Source organism: Emys orbicularis, chromosome 14 (assembly GCF_028017835.1).
Source record: "Emys orbicularis isolate rEmyOrb1 chromosome 14, rEmyOrb1.hap1, whole genome shotgun sequence".
NCBI classification, from domain to species: domain Eukaryota; kingdom Metazoa; phylum Chordata; order Testudines; family Emydidae; genus Emys; species Emys orbicularis.
In genome coordinates, this window is record NC_088696.1 from 26,338,348 (window position 1) to 26,362,731 (window position 24,384).

The window sequence follows — 24,384 nt, forward strand, 5'->3', positions numbered from 1 at the left end:
CAGTGCAATGGGGGAGCACAAAGAAACAATGGGACAAAGAAACAAACTTCTGTGTTAAGTCTGAGTAACTGTGCAAACGTTTGCTATGATCACACATCCCTATATAAGCGCACACCTTTTTTCATAATGGCTGAGAAATTATAACTTTTCATCTCCTGAAAGAATTGGCTACGGGTGCCCCCTGCAGTTACTTTAGTGCCATCAACACACACATTTCCTAGTAGGGGATGTTTTAAAGGTACTATGGACTGTTTTCTGTCAGCTAATCATTTTAACAACGTGTTCTTTTTTTTCCTTTTGACCTGGAGTGTATGGATTTTGGCTTTACAAGTGACAACTGGTTCTTCATCTATTAGAACGTGCTACCACTCTGCCTGCTAGTCTGTTTTTGTTTTTATTCACATGAAAACCTCATTTTATTTTCTTGCTGGTATCCTTGCTGGACCGTGTTTTCTCTTACAACATATTTCATTATCAGTAGGGCCCTACCAAATTCACGGTCCATTTTGGTCAATTTCACGGTCATAGGATTTTTAAAATCGTAATTTCCTGATTTTAGCTATTTAAATCTGAAATTTCAGAGTGTTGTAATTGTAGGGGTCCTGACCCAAAAAGGAGTTCTGGAGAGGTTGCAAGGTTATTGTATGGGGGATTGTGGTACTGCTACCCTTACTTCTGCATTGCTGTTGGCGGCAGCACTGCCTTCAGAGTTGTGGCTGCTGGCCGCGAGCCCCGCTCTGAAGGCAGAGCCGCTGCCAGCAGCAGTGCAGAAATAAGGATGGTATGGTATGGTATTGCCACCCTTACTTCTGCGCTACTGTATGCCGAGCTGGGCCCTCAGTCAGTAGCCGCCACTCTCCGGCCATCCAGCTCTGAAGGCAGCAGTACAGAAGTAAGGGTGGTCTGGTATGGTATTGCCACCCTTACTTCGCCTGCTGATGGCAGGGCGCTGCCTTCAGAGCTGGGCGCCCGGCCAACAGTCGCCACTCTCCGGCTGCCCAGCTCTGTAGGCAGCTCAGAAGTAAGGGTGGCAATACCGTGACCTCCCTAAAATAACCTTGTGACCCCTCTGCCCGCAACTCCCTTTTGGGTCAGGCCCCCTAATTTGAGAAATGCTGGTCTTCCCTGTGAAATCTGGTCTTTTGTGTGTTTTTACCCTATACTATACAGATTTCACAGGGGGAGACCAGATTTCACAGTCCATGACATGTTTTTCATGGCCGTAAATTTGGTAGGGCCCTAATGATCAGATTTATCGCTGGCATTGCAAGTTTTAAAAGACCCATCACCTTGAATAATGTACTTCCATTTATAAACTAGACAGTGGAACAACAGGTCACAGTGGGCTGATACTCAAAGGTCTGGCTCACCTATTCTATCATTTGTGGTTGAGTACAAGAAATAAGGCCAGTTGCTCAAGTGGTGTCAATTGGCGCAGTTATTAGAACATAGTTTCCAGATTTTGATCATGATATAAGTAATTGCTTTTCTTTCAAAATGTGCCAGTTATTTGCTCCTGAGAAGCTGTAAAATGTCACATGTACCTAAATGGAGTCTGTTTTCTGAAAATTTGGACCCTCTTGGCTCTAAAAGAGCTTTCTCTTAGAACATACTTGCCTAGAATTTGGGGTTTTAAAATGTTTTATATTCAGAAATTCAATACAAGTCTTAATCAAAGAATTAGCAATATTTTACAGAGTTAAATTGTCTCAATTTTATACTGACTATTCCTCACTCTTTGGAATGTGTGTTGTTTTTTTTTAATGGGGGAGACAGTGTCTTATTTCTGTAGTGATGATGCAATCATTTTAGATATAATGAAATCTTATGGGGTTTAATCAGTTGTAATTAAGGTAGTAAAACTGGTTGGTTTCCCTGAGAAGTCACGAGGATTGTAGTCTACATAGCTGCAGTGTTTCAGGAAGAAGATGTAACCACATGTTTTGAGCATAAGTATGTACACGTAGGTGAAAGAATGTGTATGCACAAAACCCATTTGTGCGTGAACAGTTTATCAACTATGCCCAAGCATTATAGTCTTTCAACTGTATGCACAGATATTAGCATACCAAAATGCATATGCACAAAATTGTGCACACACAGACCTGGAGGTCTGGTTGAGATTGCACTGAAAAATAGGTCAAACATCCTTGAGAGCTCTGATGTACAGGCCTGTTGGGTTTATGCCCTCTGCCAGCAGGTGGAAATGGAAACATACCAGCTATGTGCCTAGTTTTATAAGCAGATTTCCCCACATATCAGAACCCCTCTAGCAATAGAATATGACCACTTACTCAGCTGACAGCACATTAGGAGGTCTTAAAAAAACTTGCAGAATCAAATAGTTTTTTTTATTAAAAGAACATGTCATACTTCATACATCGCAGTAGAGGGAACTACAAGCTTCCCACGCGGGAGAACCATTCAGAACATAATCAGGCCTTCACCTAAAAATAGCACACAGTGCAGAAAAACATCACTGAGAGAGAGGCGTTCATATAAAACGCAGCCCTTGAGCTTGTGAACTAGAAGGAGATCATATCAGAGTCAATAAAAGCACTGTATGAGTCAATGTCCTTCCCCAGAAGGGCTGTTCAGACACATATGCCATTACCAGAAGCGCTCTTCCAAAAATTAGCTAGAGACAGATTCCAGCAGCCTGAGTAAGGCACTGAATGAGAGGTGGGCATTTAGAGCCAGATTGTGATCCCATTGCTTATGCTCGGTACTATATAATCTAACCCTTGGATCGTAAACTCTTCAGGACAGGTACCATGTTTTCTTGTCTGTTACACACAATATTACACAAATTTGTACTTCTCCTCAGCAACAACAGCAAGAACAAAAAAGCCAGGGTACAAAAAGCCAAGGCATTCAGCTACCATGGAGACGGGCATGCTATAAGACCCTAAACATGGTGCAGCAGACTATACAATACTCACTATCACCCACTATTTAGACAGGACTGTCTCTACTGTTTCCCCCTCAAAGCACTGACTCAGGAGAGAAATCCTTAGCGGAGGAAGTCAGTGGCGTAGCCAGGTGGAGGGAAGAGGGGGAGCGGAAAAAAAAAAAAAAAGGTGCCCCCCGCTGTGGCGCTTTTACTGACTGGGCAGCGCTCTGGGACTTCGGCCGCACCTCGACGGCGGGACCTTCACTCGCTCCGCAGGTCTTTGGCGGCATTTTGGCGATGAAGCTTCTGTGCCGCCGAAGACACCCGAAGCGAGTGGAGGTCCCGCCGCCGAAGACCCGGAGCGCCGCCCCGTCAGTAAAAGCGCCGCAGTGGGTAGCACCTTTTTTTTTTTTTTATTCGCTCCCGGGTGAGTAAAATTAAAAAGGCGCCACTTGTGCTTGGTGGGGGAGCAGCCGCTCCCCCTCTAGCTATGCTACTGCGATTATCTGAAAGTTTCAGATGTCCCCCAGGCTGTTCAGCTAAACAGGAGCATACTGTATACACAGTTATGTACAGATGCAAAAGAATATAACCCTTTCCTAATAGCTACTCGGATATTACAGGGAGGAGCACCCACCTACAGAAGGCTTCATCAGATGCTGATAGGATGTCGTTTGTAGAATCTGAAGGTGGTATGAATAAATGCGCAGCTGGTTACTTTACAAATGTCCTTGTATGAGGAATGTGATATTTCTGTCCATGAAGCTGCCACAGCTCTGAGGGAGTGAGCTCTAATATTGCAAGACAGAGGTACGTTTTTTGACTTTATGCTTCTGAGATACAATATCTCAGCCACCTGGAAATGGAAGTTTCGAAGTTCCTTTGATGCTGGAGAATAAAGTACAACGAAAGCACTTGTCATGACTCCTCTTCTTTATCAGGGAGAGGCCATTAGGCCATGCAATTAAAAAACATTAAAAAAAAAATAAATTGAGAGGGACCATCCTTGAAATGCCATCCACCCATGTTAGCATTCAGGGGTGGCCAAACTTACTGACCCTCCGAGCTGCATACGACAATCTTCAAAAGTTTGAGAGCTGGAGCACGCCAGCCAGAGCTTGGGGCTTCAGCCCTGGGGTGGCGTGGTGAGGCTAGGGGCGCCTGCCCTCAGGGGAGGAGGGTCTCAGGGCTTCAGCCCCACAGGAGGCACCTGCCAAGGCTCAGGGCGTCAGTCCTTTGGGGAGGGGTTCTTGGGGCTGAAGCCCTGGCAGGGATGCCCTGTGGGGCTGAAGCCTCAAAATCCCCCTCTCCGCTGGGCAGAAACCACTAGCCCCATTCCCCTGCCACAGGGCAGAAGCCCTGAGCTCCCCCCAGCTGTTAGGTGGAGAATGGTGGGTTTTTTTTGGGGGGGGCTCCGTAAGCTACACTTTAATTGTAAAAGAGCCACATGCGCCTCGCGAGCTGCAGTTTGGCCCCCCTTTAGCATTGCTTGTGAAGGCGTGTGGGGGCAATAGGGTGTCAGATAACAGTTCTTTTTTGTTTGCTCTTCCTGGCCTGATGACCCCCATATTTATTTTCATGTGTGAAGGAGGGGGCTGAGATATGCTTGCTTGGAATTGGCTACATGTCAAAGGCTATATAGTGAGGAGGTCCCACGTTTGATCCCTACTGCCAATGCCCCTGCGTGGGTTGGTGTTACAAGTGGTGGCCCGTATGGGGAATTCAGGCAATTCAATTGAGAGAGTCTCTGACGCCGAGGAGGAGTATGTAACCCCCGCTTGCTCGGAGTGGCGCTCTGTCCCCCTCTACTGGTGGCTAGGCCGCCTAGAGATTGATAAGCCTGCTATAGCCTTGGCTAAGAAACGTGTCCTTTAGCTCAAGCAATAGAAACTCATGCACAGGTAAAAATCTCTCCCAGTTAGAAATGATGAGTTCCTGACCATGAAGGAAATCGGCCCTTTCATCTTCCATAGTGATACTGGGATAAATTTTGACTGGTGCACACTGAGGAATGTTCCGACCTTAAAGAATAGAGGAGTGGGGAGGGAGCATGGGGTGGAAAGAAAGAAATGGCAGGTCAAGAAGCCCTTCACTGCCTGCCATTTCTTGCACATCTGAGGTGCTGTCCCTCTCATCACTACATAGTTATCTGCCTTGGGAAGGAGGTAGAGGTGGTCGTGAGGCTTGGGAACTTTCAACAAGAGCTGGGAGCAACAAGCAGGACATTAGGGCCTGATGACCCACAGCAAGAGCTGGGAATGATTAGGCCATGATGGACAGGGACAGGTCACAGGCAATAAACAAAAATTCATGGAGCCCATGATCTGTCTGTGACTTTACTAAAAATAACCTTGGGGCAAGGGTAGGTAGGGGGAGGAATGGAGTCCCAGGGGTGGGGAACTGACAGGCTGAGGGGGCAAAGCCCTGGCTCCAGCGGCCGCAGTGGGGGGCGCAGCTAAGGGGGGCATAAAGCCCCCTCTCCAGAGCTGGCCACAGCTGCAGGACAGGGGTGCGTGGCCCCGACTGCAGCCGGCGGGGGGGCATGGCCCTGAGAAGCCACAACGGGGGGTGCACGGCCCCTGCTGCAGCTGCCAGTCAGGGGTGCATGGCCGCAGCTGCAGGGGCGCAGAAACGGGGCGTGCAGCCCCGCTCTGGAGCTGGCTGCAGCAGTGGGCCGGGGTGCATGGCCCCAGCCACAGCCCAGGAGGGAGGTGCAGCCCCCGCTGCAGCCCCTGCTGCGGAACAGGGGTGCGTGGCCGCAGAGTCCTGGTTCCAGCCCCAGTTGCAGGGCAGGGGTGCACAGTCCTCCCTCCTACCCCAGCTTCAGGCCCTGACAGCTGAAGCAGAAGTAGTCGGAGGTCCAGTAAAGTCACTGAATCCATGACTGCAGTGACCTCTGTGGCTAAATCGTAGCCTTACTCATAGGAAATGGATGGCAGCTCCCCTGTCTCAGGGGTGAGGAGAAGGTAAGTGGAGTCTCCATCTGAGCAGTCAGGCAGAGCAGTGCATTTTGTGTGCATTAAGGGTTGACTTTTCCACCTGAAATGATCTCATACACACATTGGCGGAGGAGTAGAGGGGAGTTCAAAAGACAGACTAAAAAGCATGATACGATTTTTTTTTTTAGTCTCATGATTTTGGGGGTTCTGACTGATGATTTTTGATCTTTTGAAGTTAGCAATATTAGGACTGTCAGTCTGAAATGGGGGAGACAGTGTCTTATTTTTGTAGTGATGATGCAATCATTTTAGATATAATGAAATCTTATGGGGTTTAATCAGTTGTAATTAAGGTAGTAAAACTGGTTGGTTTCCCTGAGAAGTCACGAGGATTGTAGTCTACAGATTCAAACTCCTTGGATCTTAAACAAGGAGAAATTGACCCTTCCCCCCTCCTTCCTTTCACCAACTCCTGGTGAATACAGATCCAAACCCCCTTGGATCTTAAAACAAGGAGAAATCAATCAGGTTCTTAAAAAGAAGGCTTTTAATTAAAGAAAAAGTTAAAAATCATCTCTGTAAAATCAGTATGGAAAGTAACTTTACAGGGTAATCAAACTTAAAGAGCTCAAAGGACCCCCCTCTGTCTTAGGTTCAAAGTACAGCAAACAAAGATAAACACTCTAGTAAAAGGTACATTTACAAGTTGAGAAAACAAAGTAAATCTAAGACGCCTTGCCTGACTTTTACTTACAATTTTGAAAATAAGAGAGACTTGTTTAGAAAGATGGGGAGAACCTGGATTGATGTCTGGTCCCTCTCAGTCCCAAGCGACTCTAACCTAAAGCACCGAGGGAAGAGAGAGTCCCCCTGATTTCCTTCATCTTCTGAAGAGTCTCACTTAGGGGATTCTCCAAGGAGGTGTTCTAAAGGCTTGTTTACACTGTACCTCTGTTCACATTAGCTGGGGTGTAAATTCTAATGTGCACCAGTGTGCCACACGCTAACTGGCCCATGTGGACCCTGCTGGTGCCCACTAAAAGTTCCCTAGTGCACGTTAATGTAGTCCCATTTCAAACAGTACTATATTAATGTGCACTAGGGAACTTTTAGCGCATGCCAGCAGGGTCCACACAGATCAGACAGTGCATGTCATGCTGCTGCATGTTACAATTTACTCCCCAACTAGTGACGACTAAGGCACCATGTAGACAAGCCCTAAGAGGCACAAAATGAAATCTTTCCCTCAAACCGCATACGTCTGCAAAGTGCAGTAAGGCAGGTGGTCCTCAGCTCCTGGTTTCCCTGCTGCTCTGCATAGAGTGCAGCACAGGGGATAATCATCAGTGCTGGGTTCCTCTGCTCATCCTCACACATGACAAATCAATGCAGAAAAGACCATGCCATAGATGTGCTGTTTCTTCTAGGTGTGCATGCACAACTACACCGAGGGAATTTTCCAAAAATACACAGAGGATAGACTTTGAGGCAAGAAATTAGTGAGAGTTGTAAACTGCTCTGAGGTTTGCAGATTCCCTAGACAAGTTATAACTATATATCCCTCCTCGTGCAGCCTGTGAGGATGTAATAGTGGGATAAGGGTATCCTAACGCACCTAAAAAACTGAGGAAGACTTTTACTAAAAATAACCATGACAAAATCTTAGCCATAACTATTAGCGTCTTGACTCTCTCCCCTTCTAGTTTATTTCCTTTGCTAAAAGAAGGTCTGAATGGTAAGTAGTTTGAGACCACTAACCTAATTAATGCATCATGATTCACACTTGCAAATAGAATATATATTACACTTTAGGGTTGATACATTAGAGATATACATATTAAAGAACTTTAAGTCCTGCTTTCAGAATGTAGCTGAACAGTGTGCAGCGTCATATGTCAGGATGGGGGTCTTAGACAAAAATGAGCATTGTATGCAACAGAAGAGAAGTCAGCTCTGTCATTACATACAAGTAAATTCATATGTTTATGTAGCACTGCAATTAAAGAACAGGTGACATTTGCAAGTAAGTATGAAATAACTAATCAGTGTTCGCTATTGGGCAACTAACAAGTAACCCATATCTTTAGGGAGCACAGTGTTGTATAATCTCCTGGCACTAAAAAAATGTGTTGGAAGTATTTGTAATATTCCAAAAATCACCTTATAATGACAGTGCTTCTTTGCAAAAAAACATCAATGATTCATATAAGCAATGTGACAGTAAAAACAAGATGGGATTGGTTTATAGCCTTTTGCAAGAAACACGTCCCTGATCTCCCCCAGTCCCCCTGCAATTCCTTCTTCGATTCCCCTCCCCGGCCAACCACCCCGATTCTGGACCCCTTCCACTCTGCCCTCCCTCCCTCCCCTGCCTTCTGCTGGGCCAGCGATTCAGCCACTCTTCTTGGGGCTGTGGGAGGCATGTCCTCACAAGAGCTCCTCCTGCAGGCTCCAAAATCCTGTGACTTGCGATTAATTTGCAAGAGCTGGCAATACTGCAGTCTGGGGGGAAGGGAGGGGTGGACCTTGTGGTTACTCTTTAGAGTAGTTTTCTTAAGGGGGAGTGGGTTGGGAAGACTGTGCTGGAGTAGATCCAGAAGTGTGTGTGTGTGTGGGAAGGTTGCAGCATCCCACGTTTTGTTCAAGGGAGATTCTTGGACGTGGCCTGGACATAGGCTGACCCCTCCTAGGAGCTTTAGATGCCAACTGTGGTGATTCTAAGGGAGTCCTTGGCTCAGGTGCTGCACTAGGACTCGGTGCAGAACAGATGGAGGGGGTGGGCCCGAGGGCCTCTTACCAGGCTCTCGTTGGTGTCTCTGGATCCCTGGCAGTAGCTCCCTGCCGCTGCAGCAGGGAGAAGGGCTGGGCAACTGCTTCACGGTCACTCAAATCTGCGAGTGCAGGCTCCAGTGGCTGGTTGGGAACAGGAAGAGTCCTTGAACCTTTGATTTTGGGTTTCAACCTATGTTCCCCCCTCCCGCCACATGAGGGGAATGAGGGAACTGCCACTTGTACTAATCCCAGGGCCACTGCTTCTCCCTCTGCCAGGCCTGAGGGGATTGTGCTGCTGAGGAGCTGCCACTGCTTCCTGAGAGCACTTCCCAGGGAAGTCCTGGGAGGGAGGCTACAGGAAAGCCTGCCCTTGCCTGAGCACTTGAGAGGGGCCTGAGTCTCCCCAGAACAGCATAGACAGATCTCCATGCAGGGCCTCAGTCAGAGGGGGAGGTGCAGGAGCCATGGTGTCTGGCTTTCCCTCTCTTCTTCACCTTCTCTGCCATTCTGCACTCCTTGTGGGGGAGCATAGGGAGTCCCTGTGACTAGGTAATCCTCTCTGACACAAACAGCAGATCCTCACCACCTAGAAATTTTAAGCTTTTTCTTCTTAAATTTTGCTCTGCAGCAGGGAGTAGCTGGTCTCCCTATTTGCAGCTGGAGAGCCAGACATAAGCGGGAGGTTTCTGAGGTGGAGTCACACCCCCTCTGCCTCTGACTGACAGCTGTGGACTGCCTCCAAGGCTGTGCAGAGGAGAGCCCCACTATCAAGGATCTGTGGGCCTCATTATGAAGAAATGAAATGCGGTCTACCCTGACCTGTTAGGGATGAGATTTTACATGCAATACAGGCAAGAATTTCACTATGGTTGCTATGGGAACCATAACATGGCCAAATTGCACACTCATTAAGCATTAGTTACCAAACAGACCAAGACTACTATATACGTTCAAGTAGAATGAGTTACAGTTCACATGGCAGCCCTAGTGAGATTTTTTTGAGAATGTGTACATAAAAATGTTATTTAAAAATGTTTCTCTTCTTATGCTTTTGAATTTACTCAGTTTTAGGAATATTTTATCCTGACTTGCTCAGTAGACTTTGCCTGGAGCTGCTAAGGACTGTGACTTTATCTACATATTTATAATTCTTAGATCTGTATTCTTGGAGCATGTGAGCACATCAGCTAATTCTGTAACTGTAAGCAGGTGGTATATGCATTTTATGCCTGGGATTTATCAAGGTCAACAAGAAAACCCTGGTCAGGGTGAGGTGGGATGCTTTCTGAATCTTTCCATTTCAGTAAAAATACCATCAATAGACTAGAAATGGTATAAAGAGTTGTACAGTCTCAAAAAGGATCCACCACTTTGCTCACACAGGCTTACCTCAAGAGATCAAAAATCATGAGATTTAAATAAATAAATATGAGTCCATCTTTTGAATTTTGAACTCCCACACTCATCCCCCCCATGAAAGACACATTTAATGTTACCCACTCTCCCAAATGTATTGGGTAAGGTGATTTTGGCCCCGGTGAATAATCTCTCACCACAACATCTGCCCATGCCCTGACCAGTGGTTAAATCTGCCCCCAAACCCCCATTAGTTCAGCCTTCCTCAGTGCCAACACGCATTAGTTCAGCTCCTTCAGCGGTTCTGGCACTCCAGTTTCACTTCTGCTCCTCCTAGGATTCTTCATTCTCCTCTCCCCGTTCCAGGCTGGGGGTGCAGCTCCAACAATTCTTCACCCCTCGCAGGCCAGGAGCTGTAGTGAGGGAGACGGGAGGAGTTACCCTGTCCTCGCTGCTCACAGGAGGGAGCAGACTCAGCCTGAGTTGCTGGGCTCTTTTAACTCTCCATTACAGCCCCACCTCTCTCAAGAGTGGCTTTGGGTTGCTATGGGGAGAAGAGAGCTCTGCCAGCAGAAGCTCCGATTGGTTATTCTGGCCCAGGAGATGGGCAAGTGGGGCAGGCAACCAGTCAGAGGGCTGGAGTTTCTAACATCACTCATAATAAATAAATAAAAATCACAAGATTTGGCAACACTGCCCCCTTCTAGACTGCCAAATGTATAATTTTTAATAAATCATTGCACAATTTTCCTTCAGTTGATTCCTGTAAATTTTAAAAAGCCTAGAAAAAAGTTATGTAAGCAAACTCCTTTTCTTCAGCTTAAACCAAGCTGCTGCTGTGATGAGTAAGTAGTTGGTTCCAACAATGCTTTGAGGCTCAGTGTCCCCTCTGACACCACCTGGTGGGCCCCCAGTTTAATGCATCTTGTGCAGCTCCTCTAGGACCAGCACACCAATCCAAATCAGCCCTCAGGTACTTGAGGCCAAGATTTTATGAACACTCTCTTAGCTATGGGAAGTTCTAGTCACCAACAACCCAGCATTTAATACAGTTTGTAAGAAAAGTCAAGAACGAGTTAAGATGACCGGTAATTATGTATAGGAAAGAAGAATACAGCTTCATTTTCAGTAACTAAGTTGAGATCACAGCACTAGCAACTAAAACTGAACAGGTAACTTATAAACAGCAAGTTTTATATGAAAAGCATTGGACAAAATAGTATAAAGATTTTTTATTTTTGGGGGGTCAAGAGACCCTTTCTGACCATTAAAAAAAAAAATATATATATATATATATCAGTTACCTGGCATCTTCAAACTGTGGTGGTTTTTTAAAAGCATTAGGAATTTTTCTGTTATACTGGCTTATGGATGTACACTTCTGTTTTAACAGTCCTTTGTGGAAATACCCTAAGGTATTAACCCCCAATCTGGATTAGTAGGGTGAGTGATTTCAGTTTAAGAATGAAGTTATTTTAGAACTACCTGAGAACCAAAATCCCACCCATGTGTACAGACTAATGTTTATTTCCTGGCCTCCTGCAATAGCAGAATTCTTTCCTGTAAGGTTTGTATGTGAATTATGTAACACAATTATATTGTTTAAATTATGTTCAACAGCCCTCTCACTATTTATTCCCTAAATGGTGCCACAGTAGCACTATCTCAGTCATCAATTTAGTTCTCTTTGCTTGTATGTTCTTTTGATTATATGAATTGGCATTTTGGAATATCAGTTAGAAACCTTTTTCTTGGTCATTACAAACTAATCGATACAAGATGCCACCTAGTGGCATTACTTCTACAATACAGAGAAAATGTAATATTCTATAATAGTACAAGCAATTCCAACCCCATGGCCAAAAAAAACCAATTACCTGAAGGTGTGTACTTAATGCTAATGAGAGTATGTGCATACATCTGGCAAATACATCCCCCAATGGTAAATTGTTTTAAAGGTGCCATTTTCAGCTTATATTTAAAAAAAAAAAAAATTCTAATCTGAGTATGTGTCAAACATGACCTTTTCCCCCCTTAAGTATAATTAAGAAACGAGTACAAATACACTATTCTAAAGTGAACTGCTATTTCTTTAATAAACAATTCCAAGGAGGCAGAAGCAAAGTTTTGTTTTCTTTCACAGAAAATATTAATACAAATCTGTAATAGCAGCATAACTTAATTTACCAAAAAGGTTGCTGTTTGAAAGCCCTAGGAATATGCACACAAAAAATAGTTCATATCTTTTTATACAAATAAAAGTATTTTCTGAATATGCATAAAGTGACATGACACTGAGCAACATGTTTCTTCACATTGACATTCAAAGTTTAGATGGATCAGTTGCAATGTAAGACCCCCATATCATACTCAGTCAAGCACCATGGCAGATAGTGCATTAAGGTCTCTCATGAATGGATGTTCAGCTAGTATTCGATCAATCTTCTGTCTTTGCTCAGAATCAGGAAATATTTTTATCAATGCTTCCCTTAGTTGTATTGTTTCTGTAGTAGATCTTTGTGGTGGAATTGTTAGACCAGTCTGTATGTTTGGCAAGTTTGGTTCAAATGGAAGCCTGGCAGATGGAGGACCACCATGTACTTGGTTCATAGGTTGTCTATTATTACTGCATGACTTGGGTATTGGCATGAAGTGTGAGGTCCCAGAAGAATGTAGTCCCCCAGTCGGTAGAGTTATTTGTGCTGGTGGAAAATCTCTATAGAACAAAAGTGAAATCTCTGGTAAATTAAGGAAGAGGTGATATTGTTCTGAGTATAAAAAGTGTAGGCAAAATAAAGCCTCTGAACCCCTACATTCTAGTATTCTTCAGATTGTTTTGGATTAAAGATGCAGTTCACTTGATTCCATCAAAGTGATACAAAACAGTAAGTACAACAATCTAGCTAAGGGACTTCAGATCTGAAACCTAAGAGATAGTAACATGGATTAGCATTAGATATGACTGACTATGATGCATGTTTTAGACAGGTAAAGAGTGCTCAACATACAGCAAAACATTCAAGTAATCAGTTTAATATTTTTACAAAATGCCATGTACTAACTTCAGTATTACTTAGTTATAGTAGAGATGGATTAAAAAAACAAAAAAACCACTATTAAGTCAGCCAGTTCATTACATAAACTATCATACATGATGGCTGAAAATCAGCCAACAACTATTTTTATCTTGATATCTCTAATGAAATAGTCATGTTTTTAAAGAGTTACGTGTTTATTATGATAGTCATCATTAATATAAATACTGTAGTATTTTCATTTCAAGCTTTAAGGTTAAGTGTCAAGAACCCCCAGATCAGGGCTCTTTCTATTACAAATGCTGAAAATACTGCCACTACTTATCTGTTCAAGAAGCTCAGTCCCAGGTTTACAATGGCTCCAGTGGCTCTATGGAGCCGGGCCTATGCTCAGAAGGGACTCCGGCCTGCTCCGCTTGCACTGCACCCCGAGACCCCGCTGGCTCCCCCCACCCACCACTTGCTCCTCTTGGCCTGCCCGCCTGCTGCCTCCTTGTCCCCACCCCCCCTGCTCCTCTCTGCCCCCTGGCCGGACCCCAGTGCACCTCCGGCTCTGGGCAGTCTCTGCTTCCCACCACCTGTGGGACCCCACCTGTCTTCCCGGAGCTGAGCCGCCTAGGACTGGTGCAGAAGCCTGGACAGTCTCAGCCAGGGTCGGGGGTGGGGTGGGGGAAGGGGACAGTACGGGGAGCTTGGCTGGGCCCCTCCAGGGGAAGTGTGTCTTGAGGGAGCCCGGCTGGGGCAGGCCCTGGCCTGGCTGATCACACCACTCCCAAAGGACCAGAGCAATTCCCCGCTCTGGGACCAGCTCTGGCTGCACTGCCAGCTCAGCCTGGCAGACACAGTTGCCTCCCAGCAGGGCCAGTGACTGTGGCCGGGAGGCAGGGCATGGGGGAGTGGGTTTCTTATGGGGGTGCTGGGCTGTGATGGGACAGGGAAAATGTGCATGTTGGGGCACTAGGGAGTGGGGGTTCTATGTGTGGGGGGTGCTAGGCAGTTGTGATGGGACTGTGGGGTGCTGGGCAGGCGTGGTGTTGTGCAGGGCGCTATGGATTTGAGTGGAGGGGGTTGGGTGGTGCTGGGCATAGGGAGTCAGGAGGATGTTGGGTGGGGGGGGCTGTGTGGCGCAGTATGGGCCCACCCCCCGAGGGGAAGGGGTATGCTGGCAGCACAGGGCCGGGCGGACCACTGTGTGTCTGGCAACTGCTGGTTTGTAAATAGTGCCCTCGCACTGGGCTGGGCGGAGCAGGATTGCCCCTGCCATGCCCCATTGCCCCATTGCCCCTGGCTGGCCCCTTGCTCTGGGGACTGACCTCCACGCGCCATGCCCCATTGTCTCCAGGGGGCCCACAAATAAGTTTGGCGCCGGGCCCACAAAAGATTAATCCGGCCCTGCTGCATTCATTTCACTGATTTAGAGACTAGGAAAGTCATTATGTGGTGCAATGGAAAAAAACAAATGTTTGAACTCATGTCTTTGTAGGAATATAAAGGAAGATCTGATTTTTAAATATATTTCTAAATTATGGTAGTAAATTTAAATCTACACATTTTAAAACAAATTAAGATTAAAAATGAAATAGATTAAAAAGTCATTTAGTTCCAGAAGTCTTGGCAGGCATTGTTAATAGTATGATGTAGTAACCTGAGGGCAGCTTGGAAAATGAAAATAGAAATAGGAAAAAAGTTGTGTGTCTCCCATGTGCAGAATATACTGTTAATATGTCTATTTATCTTAGGTTTTTCTACAGTGCTCCTATCATCCAAATGCTGATCATCAGTAAGGGGTAATCAAGGATATATTTAGATGAACTCATTCTATTTCTTATGAAACAGAGTCTCTAGTTATGCATCATAGGTTTGTGTAATACCAACATGCTATGTGGACCACCACATTTATGTCAACGCCACCACAATCAAACCTCAGAGGAAGTTACTGAGGCACTCGCCTTACTTATTGTGAGATCCTGGTTAGATCCATGTAACGTCACCACCACTTTTTGAACAGACTAAGGTAACAAAAAAGAACACATTTTTTCCTGTAAAGCTATTACATCTTTAGAGCTTGTGCTCTTAATATATTTTTCATACTGTACACTGTGACTTTGTTTGTTTAAGTAAATTGCTTCAGGTTTCAGTTAAAGCATTTATTGCCCCTTTTAAGCCTTGGCTCTCAAAGCAGAATGAAGAGACTGCTATACCTAGAACAGCATTCACTCCGAAGGAAGTCCTCTAATCTAGGTCCATTTCTTCCCAAAGGATCATCAGGAATCATGAATATGTCCCCAACAAATGTGTATTGGAGCAACCTGCAACAGTAAATAATAATGAAATAGCTCTACCAATACAATTAGTTTTTTCAATCTCCCACTCCCAATATGTAGAATTAGCTACCTCAGGATAGCCACCTAATTTCATAGCCAGAATCAGTGCAGTCTGATCAATGGACTTCTATTCTGCTATAGCTAAAAATGACATTCCCTTTCAAAATCATGAATTAATGGGTGATTATATGGAAATGAAAATCCCGCCACTATTCCTGACTACAGTGGGTTCTTAAACTGGAAGGTCTGTGCCACTGCAAAACAAGTGAGAGAGAGAGAAAGGACCACAGAAGATTTTATTATATTATACTTGTTTAAACTCTCCTTCCTTGTCCGTATATTCAAATGATTAGCTCAAGACTCCTACATCATCGCAAGCCGCACAACTGATTGAGATCTGTGACCAAAACACAATAGAGTGTCTCCAGGGGACAGGCACTAGATGCTGACTAGTCTTGTGTGAAGATTTTTTTATTTAACGTTAGTTGGCTGCAAATCCTTAGCATTAAAGTAATCAGAAGTTCCTGTGTTTATATATACTAAATACAAACTTGAAATACAATAGTGGAAGAGATCATTTCTGTACCATTTAAGCACCTTCTTCCTATTTAAATCCTTTAATAAAAACTACTTATTAGTATTTTGTCTTCTGAATAGACGATAGGGCCCGTTTCAAAGTCTACTGAAGCCAGCTGGATTCTTTCCATTGACTTGGGATTAGACCCTAAATAATATAGAATAGCTGGTGTGTCATTTAAATTTAATATGACACACCCAATTTTTAAGATTTTACATTTAGATTTTAGACTTTGTTTACATAACTTTAAAAAACTAACTGTTGAAGGAGGTTGTTTACAGGTAAACATGCAGGTGTATTGTACCTGCAATATGGCTTTTCTCCATGTCATTAATTGGGACAGTTTGACAAAAATCAACAACATGTTCAGAATAGAAAGCCACTGAAAAAAGTCTATGGGAAAATTTATCAATGAAGTGTAGGAATTAATAAATACCCATATGGCATTGGCCATTGTATTTTTTCATTAAAATGAGAAAGGTACAATATAGAAGCACCAAAATGGGTATTTACAATATGCCTTTATCACTTCATGATTAAACTACTGCAGTGGACCCTACAAAAGGCTACTCCTTAAAACCACCCATAAACTAAAGATTCTGCAGCATGCAATGACCCAGCAGATAAATGGAGTATCTCACTGTAAGAATCTGAGGTCAGTGCTCTGTGAAATTCCATCCAGAAACCAAGCTACTGGTTTTGACCAGCAAAGCCTTAAATTCTTAGGACCTGCTTACCTATCTGACAAACTGCCTTGCTCCCTATGCCATAGCTGAGATTAGCAAAGGTTCTCAAGCTTATGTAATCATGCACCTTCAATGGGAGGGGCTACTGGCAGGATGGGGGGGGGGGGGAGGAAGGGGAGGCACAGCTTTACATTTTGTTCCCACCTCAGTCTAAAACAGCCCAAATAAGGATTACTTTCAGATGTGCCTTTTTGCCCCTCAGACATTTGAAAATGGGGGTAAATTGTTGGAGCAGGATGTCAGGTGAGGAGTTTTGTTGTATGGTATTGCTAAAGTTTATGTCACAGCAGTATTTTAAAAATTATATTAAAGGCATCTAGAGCATAAGGATAGGACTCTCTTTTAGGGTGTGTATAAATCCACATAATTACCTTTTTTCAATAATCTCTCTCCAAGAATGTGATTCCGTCACAAATTCTCTGAAATTATCATTGGTAACAATAATGCCTCCAGTTTTATCAGCAAGATGCAGCAAAAATCTACAACAATATTTATTTCAAAGACAGTTAAAATATTTTTTCAGTTTAGTTCTGGCCAAAGCCATTCACATCAGCTAGAAAACAAGCATCATAGTCATATAAGAGGAGCCTTCCCTAATTAGACAGCATAGTTCTGCTAATGAAAACACCTATTTTAAAGTTTTTATAAAGAGGGACTGGTTGACCTCAACCAACCAAAAAATGAATCCAAGCCTCAGCTGACTGCAAGCTGCACTGCTTACTCAGGCACGTTTTTAAGTTAAGTCTTTGGTGCTGATCATAGAAATGCTAACTAAGAACATTGAATTACAGGTTTACAAAAAGTGTATGTAGAAGTAAATAAAGCTGCATGTCTAAAATAAACCAGTAAAGTTGAAAGTACATTACACAATTCAACCTAAGTCCATTGCCAGACATTCTCTTCTGGCTAATCTGCTGTGTCCCCTTGTGCAGCAGGATAATACTTCAGCCCCATTGCATTACTACCACTATGCTTGCCTGTTTCATCAGCTGTTTTATCAATGAGTAATATATCCTTTTCATAATCATATGATTAAAATTAATGCAAGTTTTTATTATTGATATAGTAATACAAGAAATACAGGGACCACCTTGAAAGTACACAAGTTGTTTATTCCTCTGGAAATAAACAATCCCACTTTTTGCTATTTAAAAATACCAATTATGAACTATTTTGTATGTACACAGTTTAAAAAGAATAAATTATTCTCAAAGAGTTTTGCTTACATGAACCGTGAACACAGATTCAATGTAAACACAATGTGATACTCTGATTTCCACAGCAATCAGAAGTCTTTCCACTGAAAGTATACAGCATTTTGTATTATAATAAATGCTGTTCTATTTTAAGGCATAAGTTTAAAAGTATGTGAGATGGTAGAACATAAAAGAACTACAGTGGGAACAACTATGGATTGCCTACATTTTGTACCTTTTAATTTTCTGACACAACATTGCATTAATGAAGGGGTTTTGGGGTATTTATTTTTAAGAACTACTAAAATGTGCTGGTGCATTTACTTTTATTTTCATGTTTAATGAGTACATGATGGTTAGACTGCATATTCAACAACATCAGGCATGCACTATGTGCAAGAACATGCCATCTCCTTAGTCAGTAGGAAAACAAGAAGGTGGATTGCTTACCAGCTGGGAGGGAGGGAGATGCAGCAAAAAAGCTAGCTTCCAGATGGCTAGCTCAGAGCTTCAGCTGCTTGTCTTTGCCAACTTTTAAAGGGTTAGCTGATAAAAGAAACTTTTCTAGCATGCTCTTATAACTAGTGGCCTTGCATTGGGAGACTTTAGTAGTAATCATTCAATGATTAAGAAAGCTAACTGACTGTGGAAAGAAACTCCCCACTTGCGATGAGTGAGACAGATCTGTTGAAAGTCTTCCCCAGAACTTCAAGGTTGGAGGTGGTGTTTAAAATAACTACGGTATTTTGTTGATGTGTTTCTAAATAAAACTGGGATGCAAGTCTGACATTAACTGCCTTTGTGTATAGTTTACCACCATATGGCACACTAGGGCTACGATCACCTTGAGTGCAGCAAGTCTTAGAGAGTCAATATTTGAACATATGCAACCTATGGAACTCAAGCACAAGGTAACAATCTCTTGTCTCTTCCACACCATCTTAGAGGCTGGAAGGTAGAAAAAGGGTCAGGCAAAAACTCCCTCTTTAGTTCCTCTTAAGTAGTTTACATGTTATTTCAATGAGCACAGATCCAGACACATGGGTGTATTCAATCTCCACAACTCAGTGGGTTATAAGTTAGTAAACCTCAGCAAGTGATTTATACAAAACTTGTCAAAGACACTTGTCCTCAGTGAGGACTAAAATCCATGACGAGTTTTAATGAGAGAAGCTACCAAATTATACAGAATACCCATGTCGTGCAAGGATGAATGATAGTTTAAAGTTGCTAAGATTTTGGCTACATATAATGCCATTAAAAATGCTGGCCTTACTGACATTCTGAAAGCAGAATGTGTACAAGGGAGTGAAGGTCATTTAAATAATGATCCCTGATAGGACAGATACACTGCAGTTGCACACAAAGATATGGAACACCTCTTAGACATGACATTGGTGCTTGGCTCTCCAGGTTAATGGCTACCTCACAATATCAGTCATGAGGTGTGACACAGTCATTGTGTATCTTTTAAAAGGTTTAACTCCCATCTTTCATACCTGTCATCATGAGCAGCAATTGTTGCTCCCAATACCATCCTTGCAGGAGTTAGAGACAATATTCCAACATCCTGGAGCTGTGTTAAAAAATGCTGCTCTGTTAAAAGGGTAAAACAAACATTCAGTTTTAAAGGCAAGGCTTTCTTCTTTAAAGTGTTTACTTACAGAATTTACATCTAGTCTACATAACATACAAAACAGCTTATCTTCTCTGAGAACGGTACATACTGATCTGCATGGGTGGCACGCTGCATCTTAGAAATGGACTACCGCGGGTAAGTCTGACGTGGATGGAGCCAATGGCCCGTAAATTCCTAAATTCTAATCTGCCTCTAAAACCCATCTCCACCCATGGTAGGTCAGTTAGACTAAAAATATTTCAAACTAGAGTGCTTAAAGTTAGGCACCTAAACAGGTAGCTTGATTTTCAGTAATGGTGAGCACCCAAAAGTCCCATTAATTGAGTGTTTTATTTTCCTAATTAAAGTGAAGCTACTGCTTCTTTACTTCACAGAACTGTCACAAGGCTAGCTCAGTCTTATAAATAACTTTAAAAATTTAAAGTTATACAAGAGGTGAGAATGATTTTAAAAGAAATTAAGAATAGCGGAGGAAAGGTAAAGCTGTGAGTTTAAGGACTTGTAAGCATTAAGGCCTTGCCTTCACTAGGAAAAAGATGTGTTAACTCACGTTAGCTACCACGAGTTAAAAACCTAGTGAAGACAAGGCAGTTTGTAGTTTTCACACAAGTTAGGTCAAGTTAAAGACTATGGGAGCAGCTAAGGTTTAACTCAACCTGCTAACTCATATGAACCTACAAACTGCCTAGGGTTTTACCCTATGTTAGCTAACTCGAGGTAAGAATACATTTTTTATGATAAAGATGCACCCTCAGTGTCTTCATGATAGTTAAATAAATATCAGCTCTTCAAAGAATGGTCTTCAACACTGTTGAGCAAACCTGGAAAGGTTTCTCTAAATACCCAAATGTTAAAGTAAAGTATATAACACCTAACTGGATATTGTCAAGTGATTCAATAAAATTCAGAGAAATGTAAAAAAACTTAATAGAAATGTCAGTTACTTAGTAATTCAAAATTAGGTTATTTATCAATTACATTTTTGTGACAGGTCCCAAATATCAAGAGCTGAACTTGGAAAGAGAGTTAATTAGATTGAATCCAAAAGAAAATAAAGCAGGACATTATTTGCCTCACCTTTGATGTTAGGATGACGTTTTGTTCTCCACTGTGGAACAAATACAGTAATATTTCTGTGGCCACGTTTCCAAAAGTAATCAACAGCTATTGCAATTCCTCGACAGGAGAAGAACTTCTGTAGACCATGACTATAAAAAGCAAGTGAGACTGGTTCATGTTGAGTTGTGCAACTATGAACATTGAAGAAATTCAAAGTGTTGTGGTGACATTATATCTTACACTATAAATACAATACCATAAAAAAATAAAGGTAGGGGAATGCTTATTGCTCTAGTTACATACAAGGTACTCCATACAAGGAAGAGAGTTTAGCACAAAAAAAGGGAGAAGTGTCTCTTCTGCCATATTACCAGACTCCTCCCTCTCAAAGCAAGGCAGATACACAGATTAGCTCGCTTCAGGTTTTGTAGACAGAACTACAGCCATCAGTGATGGCATGGACCAGGCCCTTGTGAAGAGCCCACCAGCTGAGAACTTCCGAAGTTGAAGCATATTCTAGTTTTATGATTAGCTATCAATTACAGATTAAAATGATCCATATCCAATTATAATGAAAATAAGTATTGTGCTGCAAAGCACCAGACCCACCTTCTCTCCAGTTGGCACTGGAACATATTTCACCGGGAGGGCCAGATGTTAGGACCTGCCTTGTTAGATTCCTTGGAATAGCAGATATTGAGTTTGGGAAACAGAAGGCCCTTCACTCCTTTCCTTTCCTATCCATTATTTTGGGCCAGAAATTTTTAGCAAGATCAATGGATGATGTAATACCTCTGAGGCTAAGCTTCCTGAATTTTTTGCACTTCAGATAAACTACAACAGGAATAAAGTGGTAACACCTTCCTATTTTTGTGACCTAGCCGCGTGGCTCTAATAAAGGAAAGCAAACCAAGAAAGCATGGAACTAGCCTAACATGGAAGATACAGGTCAATTTACCAGAAGTTAAGATGTCTTGTTACACAGCAAGACTTGATGGAAGTTAAGAAATGAAAATAAGCAGGTAAGAATTTGATTCCCAAATCAGTGGGTAAATCCTTCAACTACAAACGTTTAAAGTATTTAATAACTGTATGAATCATAGAATCATAGAATATCAGGGTTGGAAGGGACCTCAGGAGGTCATCTAGCCCTGCTCAAAGCAGGACCAATCCCCAACTAAATCATCCCAGCCTGGGCTTTGTCAAGCCTGACCTTAAAAACCTCTAAGGAAGGAGATTTCACCACCTCCCTAGGTAACCCATTCCAGTGCTTCACCACCCTCCTAGTGAATTTTTTTCCCCTAATATCCAACCTAAACCTCCCCCACTGCAACGTGAGACCATTACTCCTTGTTCCATCATCAGGTATCACTGAGAACAGTCTAGATCCATCCTCTTTGGAACCCCCTTTCAGGTAGTTGAAAGCAGCTATCAAATCCCCCCTCATTCTTCTCTTCTGCAGACTAAACAATCCCAGTTCCCTCAGCCTCTCCTCATAAGTCATGTGCTCCAGCCCCTAATCATTTTTGTTGCCCTCCGCTGGACTCTTTCCAATTTGTCCATATCCTTCTTGTAGTGTGGGGCCCAAAACTGGACACAGTACTCCAGATGAGGCCTCACCAATGTCAAATAGAGGGGAATGATCACGTCCCTCGATCTGCTGGCAATGCCCCTACTTATACAGCCCAAAATGCCATTAGCCTTCTTGGCAACAAGGGCACACTGTTGACTCATATCCAGCTTCTCATCCACTATAACCCCTAGGGCCTTTTCTGCAGAACTGCTTCCTAGCCATTCAGTCCCTAGTCTGTAACAGTGAATGGGATTCTTCCGTCCTAAGTGCAGGGCTCTGCACGTGTCCTTGTTGATTATAGTCCTGAGGAATATTACTTATTACAGACTTTAACAAGGGTTAGTGATAATACACAGCAATTACAGTGTGGATTATAAAAGTGGCTACAATAAAAATAAATATTGAGCCCTGAGTGTAGTAGTCCAATACTTCAATTTTTATCTCCTACTAAAGTTACTTTTGAAAATGATTAGACTCAGCTGTTCAAAAAATTCCAACTAGGGACAGGATGTAAATAGATAGGAATGATCATGCTTTTATATGCAAAAGAAACCGATGCAGTTCAGCAAAACTGAATGGAACAGTATTCAGTACAAGTAAAATTGGCAAATATTGAATAGAATTTAAGTTTTTATTCCAGAAACCATGATTTCCAGCATCCAACTTCCCAAATGAAAAAGCTGCATAGGCCAATTAGCAGTCCACCCAATTTCAAGAACTGAACTAAGTAAGAGAATTGGGCAAAGGGAAGACTTAAATAGCAGTAGGTAGTGAGAGATCTTCTTATATAACAAAACAAAACCTCACTGAAAGTTTATGAAACAGATTAAACAAGACTAACACCAGTTTAAATTTTAAAAATCACTATGTTTCATATCCTTCTACAGATCAGAAGCCAGATTTATAGGAGGAGAGTCACACACAGAGTAGAGACAGCAGGTTAGATTGTAACAGGTTCAACAGAATTTAAATCGACAGGAAAGCAACTTAATGAAACATTGCTGTGAATAGAAAGGAGGGCAGCAGGTTTCAGCACACATTTCATGTTTTCTAATCAGGTAGATACCAAGAGAATGTAAAGTTATCTGCATAGTGCAAGAACTAAACACATTGTGGATCATATGCATTTCAGATCAGGGAGCTCAGAAATAAGGCAGTAGGCCTGCATTATTCAGTACTTTAGGATATGTCTACACTGCAATTGGGAGGTGTGATGCAGCACAGGTAGGCACACCTGAGCTAGCTTTGATCTAGTTATCTCACTAAAAATACCAGCGAAGCCACAGCAGCATGGGCAACGAAATGGACTAGCTGCCCGAATATATACTGAAAGTCCCAGAGGAACTTCACTCAAGTGGCTAGTGCCAACTTAGCTACTTTGTCACTAGATCTGGTGACTTTTTGGTTTCCCTAGGGAGAAAATAAGTGTCAAAGTGACCAGTGACAAATCTAGCGAGTTTCACTGCCAATTACAGTGACATTCAGAGAAAGAAGTCACCAATATGTATAGTCACAAAAATCATTCACAAGCAGCTCAAAAGCGTTAATAAAATCCATTCCATGCTGTTCTTACTACATTCTGTTGCACACCAAGTCAATGACATTATGTCTCAATTGAGCATGTCCTTGGAAGGAATCACATTCCAGGGCTTCGTGGGCTGAGATCACTATAATCTGCAGGTGAGGAAAAGAAGTTTGTGGAGGCTAATTAAAGAGGTTGCTAAAGCCAGGCACACTTTGGAGAAAGCAGCACATTTGCCAGGGCTTATTTTTACCCAAATGTGTTCTTTCTGACTGCTCCGTAATAGGCAGCACACCCTGTGATGCAGGGAAATACGGCTAATGAAGCAGCATACTGGGTGGAGGAGGCAGGTTAGCCAGTGAGGAGAGCTGCAAGGATGGAAGATGGGGTGGGATGAGACAGGGCCATGTGCCCCATTGGGGCACGGGGAAGAGGGGCACCGTGCCGCCAGGGATGAAACCCTTACTACAAGATCAAAGGTGCAGCTAGCTTGATTTAGGTTTCCCTTTACTCCTTTCCTTGGCTTGGCCTGGGGTTAGCTGCTCAGCTGTTTTCAGAAATGAAACCCTGGAAGCAGGGGTGGAAGGGGTCCGGCTAGCGGATTTTTGTTTTTAAGTCTACTTTCTTGGCTCCCTGCAGTGGTGAGCTCAGGTCAGAGGAATGCCCTCTTCCCCCTGCTTCTGGGATCTCCCTTTCATTAACCTGTAGACTCAAATCCAGGCTGGCAAGAAAGGGAGGCTCAGCTGAATTTAA

The 24,384-nt window shown here is 43.0% G+C and overlaps 1 protein-coding gene across 1 annotated transcript in view; it reads right to left on the reverse strand.

Annotated features, from left to right (window-relative positions):
* Positions 1–12,036: 12,036 nt before the first annotated feature.
* Positions 12,037–24,384, reverse strand: part of N4BP1 (NEDD4 binding protein 1) — a 34,075-nt gene continuing 21,727 nt past the window's right edge. The window contains exons 3-7 of the mRNA XM_065416519.1: positions 20,555–20,685; positions 19,338–19,434; positions 17,014–17,121; positions 15,197–15,304; positions 12,037–12,676 (exon numbers count right to left, since the gene is read on the reverse strand). Of these exons, the coding sequence (XP_065272591.1) occupies positions 12,331–12,676; positions 15,197–15,304; positions 17,014–17,121; positions 19,338–19,434; positions 20,555–20,685 (790 nt within the window). The 3' untranslated portion in view covers positions 12,037–12,330. The remainder of the gene's footprint in view (positions 12,677–15,196; positions 15,305–17,013; positions 17,122–19,337; positions 19,435–20,554; positions 20,686–24,384) is intronic.